The 7006-nt window shown below is 40.2% G+C and overlaps 1 protein-coding gene across 1 annotated transcript; it reads left to right on the top strand.

Annotated features, from left to right (window-relative positions):
* The first annotated feature begins 2614 nt into the window (after positions 1–2614).
* Positions 2615–6662, top strand: irf8 (interferon regulatory factor 8). Its single transcript, XM_049565468.1, has 9 exons — positions 2615–2738; positions 2907–3117; positions 3596–3779; positions 3942–4042; positions 4295–4352; positions 4775–4822; positions 4973–5365; positions 5476–5591; positions 5690–6662. Exons 2-9 carry the CDS (start codon positions 2947–2949, stop codon positions 5885–5887), a joined length of 1269 nt encoding a protein of 422 aa, XP_049421425.1. The 5' UTR covers positions 2615–2738; positions 2907–2946; the 3' UTR covers positions 5888–6662.
* The last annotated feature ends 344 nt before the right edge of the window (positions 6663–7006 follow it).

Raw genomic sequence — 7006 nt, forward strand, 5'->3', positions numbered from 1 at the left:
ACTCAGCAGATCACCTGGTAATAGACCACAAGACTTGGGTGAGCAGCTTCATGAAAATAAACAGTGTGGTACATCTTTAACCACTAGTAAGTAATGACTAAGGTTCCAAAATTACATGCTTACATGCTGTTTGATTTTTTTAATAATAAAAAAGTAAGCTGTATTACACCTGTTTTAGAATAACTGTATACAAAAATATGATGCGTATTAGTGGTGTCAAAACAGTACTTAATGGAAACATTATAGGTTACCCGAGAATTTTAATTCGAAGGTACAGTCGGCAGATGACATCACCCACCAGTTTTGTAATGACGAAAGACTACAGTGTATTTGAAAAGCTCTTAAAGGGGAACACCATCTAAAGGAAGACTTCCAATATGTTATTTCCATGGCCTAGGTAGGTTCAATCAATATTTGTTAACATGAGCTAATCTCTCTCTCAAAGCCAGAAACCAGAGAAGTAAATCTCAAACTGGTGATGTCGTCAAGTGATGTCCAAGCTGCCCCAGAGACAATGAATGGGAGCCTGGTTTTAGTGTGTTTGTTTTCTTTATAAATAAATACATTCCATCTATATCTATATAGACAATAGATGGATGGATGATGGATGGATGGACAGATATATATAGATAGATAGATAGATAGATGGACAGATGTATTCATCTTGAAAATGGGCATAGTTCCCCTTTCATCACAGATACAGTCAAACTACATTCTCATAAGCCTGAGCCTACCCAAATCACATCTTCTGTTTTTTTTAATACTTAAAACATTGACTAACCTTTCCCCCATCACCCTGATGCCAAACCAGTGCTGTGCTTCATTTTGCCTTGTCGCAAAGAGACACATCAGGACGTCTGAAAATAATAAGAAATGCTTCTCTTCATTTTCTGAGGAAGATCAACATGCTTTCATAAAGTCTTCCAAAGAACACATTTGCTTCCTTGGAATGAATCTCTGTGTGGGAGGGGGGAAGCCAGTGGGATTGAACACAGCTGGTACTGTATCATCTAGTTTCTGGCTCCCAATTTAGCAATTAGTTTATCTGCATAATATTGCCATCACCTACATGTGCTTATTCTGATCCTCCATGACTGAAAAGTCATTGTGAACAAGCTCCACAATACATGTGTAGCTCATTCCTGGGAATACCTCTGGAGGAGGTGGTTACTCAGAAAGCATACATTCAGACTTACTGGGAATTTTGAAAAAAAAAAAAAAAAAGGCAATACTGAAAGGACATGCAGTGGGAGCAACAGAGAGACTTCAGTGTATTTAGTGTCATCTGTCTGATCATCAATTAAGAATCACCAAGCAAATACAATAAGGATTGTAACAGGCCTGCTGAATTTAAGAGTCTTGTTTTGAGGTCTTTTTTTGGCAAATAATCAAATAATAGAAACAGTTAGTTGTAATTTATTTCCTTGTTAACAGTTTTCCAAAAGGAACACACAAAGTAAAGAATAAATAACATCAAAGCATTAAATTAAAAGGATAAACATAAGAAAGACAAAAAAATGTGGACCGAAAAGGTGTAGGCTGAAGCTTAAGCTTACTACACCTTCTCTTTTTACTTAGCATATTCTCCTAAGCAACTCATTTACTACAAGGTTTAGTGACACTTAATTTTAGATGGCAAAATCAAGTCCAGGGCTGCAACTACTATTTTTCTTGATTATGATTTCTTGAGATTATTTTCTTGATTAGTAGACTAACCCAAACTGATGTCTTAAACAACTTGTTTTGTCTGACCAACAGTCTAAAGCCCCAAAATGATCATTTTCATACTACCATATAAGACATTAAAGCAGCAAATCCTCACAACCGAGGTGCTGAAACATGGGAATTATTTGCTTGAAAATTATGACTGGATTATCACAGTAGCTGAAAATGAATTTCCCGTTGATGGAGTAATCAGGTAACTGACTATTCATTTCCGCTCTACATCAGTCCCTGAGGAATATTAGCCTACAGGACTGATCTGACTTTGTGGAGGATAGACATTAAGAGTAAATGAGGAGAACTTAACTCTGTTAAATCCATATATTTATGATGTTGACAGCATGATGCCTGACTCATGATTGCAGATATCAATTAAGAATGGATATAAATATGAGTGGCTTTATTACAGAGTCCACTGTGAATCTCCTTTTGATCCTTATAACAGATAAAAATCAGGTCATAGAGGTTTTTGTGTCTTTCTACCATCATAGTTTACATCATTCTTAGTCCGGGACATCTCCAAGAAGACTTGGAGTAAAACTTCCTCACCATCATACAGACAGTAGGCTTGTGTACCTGCACAAGAACTGTCTGTGATTTCTCATCAGCACTGAGTGGGCGTAGGAGGGACGCAGTACCTTGTTCTGGAGCGCAGAAATCCCCCACGGCACAAGGTAACTTGTGACTCTCCGGGTATATTCAGCGCTCCACGTCTTCTAGCGTTCAGCGTGGGCAGCAGCTTTACAACCAGCGCTTGTGTCAGGCCATTTCTTGTAAATGCCCGCAGTTAGGAGAAAAACACTTCCGGAATGGGCCGGCCTTCAGAAGCTTGAGCGCGCTGATTGGTCAGAGCGCGGCTGCGTTGTCAAATCATCTCCCAGCTATTTCATTCATAACACGGAGCACAATAAACTCGATAGGCATGTCTCGGGGAGTGCTCATTTGATTACATCTGTCATCCGTCAACATCTCAGGATATCACACACAGGGTCAAGAGCTCAACCGCGTATCAGAGTGTAAGTGCTTTTACTTTTGATTTCTAATCTAAAGGTGAAGGCTGGAGAATTAAAGGTGTAAGTGTTGCCTTAATTAAAGATAAATTACAGCATAATAATACCTCAGACAAAACTAAATAGTAGCCTAACATTTTATATGCTATCATGACTTATATCCTGCTCATTTAGGTTCAAGGCAGCAATCCAAAAGCAACTTTTCTCCATCAAGATGTCAAACACGGGAGGTCGCAGACTGAAGCAGTGGCTGATGGAGCAGATCCAGAGCGGCCAATACTCCGGACTGCAGTGGGAGGATGAAAGTCGCACTATGTTCCGAATTCCATGGAAACACGCAGGGAAACAGGATTACAACCAAGAAATAGACGCATCCATTTTTAAGGTTTGATTGCGCTCTCGTCTATTCACATGGATAGATAACTGTAGAGTTATGGTTTTGGTTTTACGCAGCGCCGCGCGTAAAACCAAAACTTGATTAACTTGATGGACCTGTGTAGCGCGTGCTCATTTATGGCCGAAAGGAAATTATTAATTAGACCTTGAAATCCCATTGTGATCATTTTTTTATAGCATATGAAAGTTAACTTGACTTAACTTGAACAAACTTATATTTATTTTTTAAATAGTAATAAAGCTTTACCCTGGTAAAGCACCAGTATTATTTTTTTACACTAAAATTGTAAATGTTAAATTGCCATAAATAGCCAGTTGTCATTACTACAAATTAGATTTTGTTTCTTTCTTTGTTTCTTTCTGTCTTTCTTACTCAGAGTTGAGCAATAAGGGATCACTTTTATGATTCTTCTTGAAATTTAACCCAATATAATATCATCTTTAAAATGTGTTCCTTCCCTGCACAGGCCTGGGCTGTGTTTAAAGGCAAGTTTAAGGAGGGGGACAAGGCTGAGCCTGCAACATGGAAGACCAGACTCCGCTGTGCCCTGAATAAAAGCCCTGACTTTGAGGAGGTGACGGAAAGGTCGCAGCTGGACATCTCTGAGCCCTATAAAGTCTACCGCATTGTGCCTGAGGAGGAGCAGAAGCGTAAGTTTGTGATCAGTTGATGGCCTTTAACAGATATCATTAGAACTTCAATTGCAGTGCATGTTGCAGGATATAATTCCTGGATTCCTCTTGCAATAATTAAAATCAAGAAAAGAAGTCCTATGTTTTCAGAGACATAATGTTTTGTTCTTTTACCTACAGATGGCAAAAGCTCAGTGATGGCCATGGCGGCTACCACCAGCACTGGTGATATCACTGACATGGACTGCAGCCCTGCAGAGATAGAGGAGTTTATAAAAGAGGTGAGACTACTTCTCACTTTAAACACATATTGTTACCTCTCTTTCTCCCCCCGTCACATATGTACACATTTCACTTTGCCTTGGTTGCCACGCAGCTTTTGTGTCACCTTTTTTTCTGATAACCACACTTTGCCGTCTCCACCAACACTTGTTGCACCGAGCTTGCTCACACTCCCACTTGGTCTGCATGACTGCAAAGTGTATAAAGGTGCTTTGTTGACAACAGCTCATTTCACCACTGTCTTTTTGCAGGAGGAAGGCCGTAGTATCCAGGCCAGTCCAGAGTATTGGTCCCAGGGCAGCATCAATGGTAAGACAACCTTTTCGACTCAGTTAACAATACAATACACACTCCTCTGACTAAATGAAGCTGTTCACACTTCAGTGAGTGTTGTGGCTACAAGTCTATCCAGGCAGTTTTAAGTAAGACTGTTTCGTCTTTGAGACATACAAGCTTAATGTCTTGAAAACAACCACAGTGGAAAACTCAGTGACTTGTCCCTGTGATTGTGGGTGCTAAATAGAGGTTATTTGCCTGTCTGTTGAATTCAGCAATGGAGGAATTGACTAACATCCTGTTGAACTTTGCTGACTAAGAGGATTATTTCTTTTTGAGATCGTGCTAGAGAAATGGTATTTCTGATGATGCAGCAAAATAATGACATGACAGTGTGGTCGTGTCCACTGTGGTAATAAGGGCCTTAACTCATCTCCTCTTCCTGTATTTCACAGCTTTCCCTCTGCATCAGGACCCTTTGCCGTCAGGCGGTCTCAGCTCAGGTATTAATGTTAACCATGAAAGCATAATAATAACATCAGATCATTAGTTAAACATTAACAGTAACAATTCTTCTATTCTGTCATTATTTTTGTGACATTTACACTTATTATGTTTCTCTTGCTAAGCTCAGTAAATGTTCTCTTCTCCAGCTTTCTCCCAAATGCTGATCAGTTTCTACTACGGAGGAAAGCTGATGCACACCACAGCGATTACTCATCCTGAAGGCTGCCGGATCTCTCCACAGCAGCACCTGGGTCGTGGCACCATGTACAGTTCAGACAGCATGCAGAGTGTTCATTTCCCTCCCCCCGAGCTCATCGAGTACGACCGCCAGCGCCATGTCACACGCAAGCTCCTGGGCCACCTGGAGAGAGGCGTGCTGGTCCGTGCCAACCAAGAGGGCATCTTCATCAAGAGGCTGTGCCAGAGCCGTGTCTTCTGGAGCGGGCTGGGAGAAGTGGGCTCACCATTCAGCCCCATGCCTTGTAAACTTGAGAGGGATGCTGTTGTCAAGATTTTTGACACAGGGAAGTTTCTTCAAGGTGAGCCTCGATGTTCAATGCAAGACATATGCGTAAGCAACATCATAATGGAGGATTGATAACTTGAAAAGATTGTCTTAACAACTGTTCATGTACTTTGCATGTTCCAGCTCTACAGATGTACCAGGAGGGTCAGTTTCCTGCTCCTGATCCGACAGTGACTCTGTGTTTCGGAGAGGAGCTCAATGATCTCAGCAATGCCAAAAGCAAACTGATCATTGTACAGGTAAGACCAGTCAAGTCATAATGTGTGTCTCAAACAGATGACAAAAGCTGTACGTTGACACTAAAAACACCTCTGTCTGTCTCTTCTCCCAATGACAGATCACTGTGGTGAACTGCCAGCACCTGCTGGAGGCAGTGAACATGCGCCGCTCCCAGCCCTACTGCAACAACCCAAACCTGGAGATGTCTGATAATGTGGCCAGTGACCAGATGGCCCGCATCTACCAGGACTTGTGCAGCTACAGCGGCCCCCAGAGGCCAGCCTGCTACAGGGACAACATGCCCATCACTGCCTGATCTGTGAGCAGCAACACACCTGCCAGGAGCTCTCCAGCGTGTATCAGACTGAGTGTACAACATATTAGGGACATTCCTTATTTTACTGACATACACTGACAAGATGAATTCAGACAAAGCACAGTATTATAATCAGTTTTAACTTCATACTTTTTACGCTTATACCAATCACAGTAAGGACAAGAAAATCTCATACAATAGCATTTTAAAGCTGCAGCTCCAACCCGTTTTCAATTTTAGGATGTCCCTGGTATTTGTATGTCAGTAATGTTTGTATTTTTTACAAGTGCAGTGCTAACAAAAACTCTGTGTTTAACTTCTGCTTTTTTATTGCATGGGAGTATCATCATCCAGCTCCAGAGACAAAAGTAGCATGTTATAATATATGTTACACACAACTTGTGTGTTGTAAAGCCTTAAGAACAGATTCACTGTGGTGACTTCCATCACAGAACTTTCTCATATATATCTGTAAAGACTAGACTCAAAGCCTCGGGGCAGTGTGACAGCAGTTGGATATATGCAATGTAGTTCTCAAAGCTGAATTTTATGTGTTTGTTTTTGAATTTGAGTTGCTTTCTCGTAGATAACTGTTTGGATAAACAGACAAAATTAATTTTTTATCTATTTTTTACAGTAAATGAAAAATCTTTTTATGAGTTGATAAAAAAAGTGTGGAATTGTAGGTGCAATGTGGCATTATATTACAGATAGGTTTTACTATCAGACTGATTTTTTATAAACTGCATTTCTAGTAAACTAGTTTGTACTGAAACACATGTGTTTGTCTTTATATCATCATATTGTTGTTTTATGTCATTCTGATTGTTGCATTATTACAAAAGTGAGCAATACAAAATTGCATAGTTACTGCTAAATAGGGATGATGGCTGGTTTAGACTCACCGGTGAGCTCAGACTTCTAAATGTTGGATGGATCACAGGACCATATTTTTAACTTACTGACCACAAGTTACATTGCTTAAACTGTTTTTTGACTATCCAAGCAGCCATTTAAACCATTTAAATCATCTGTAGTATTAAAATCAGCATGGAAATATGAACTTGTGCTCTGCACTGATACTGTAATTGCATAACCACACAAAGATAACATAACTTT

The sequence above is a fragment of the Epinephelus fuscoguttatus genome, linkage group LG2, assembly GCF_011397635.1.
Source record: "Epinephelus fuscoguttatus linkage group LG2, E.fuscoguttatus.final_Chr_v1".
Classification (NCBI taxonomy): Eukaryota; Metazoa; Chordata; class Actinopteri; order Perciformes; family Serranidae; genus Epinephelus; species Epinephelus fuscoguttatus.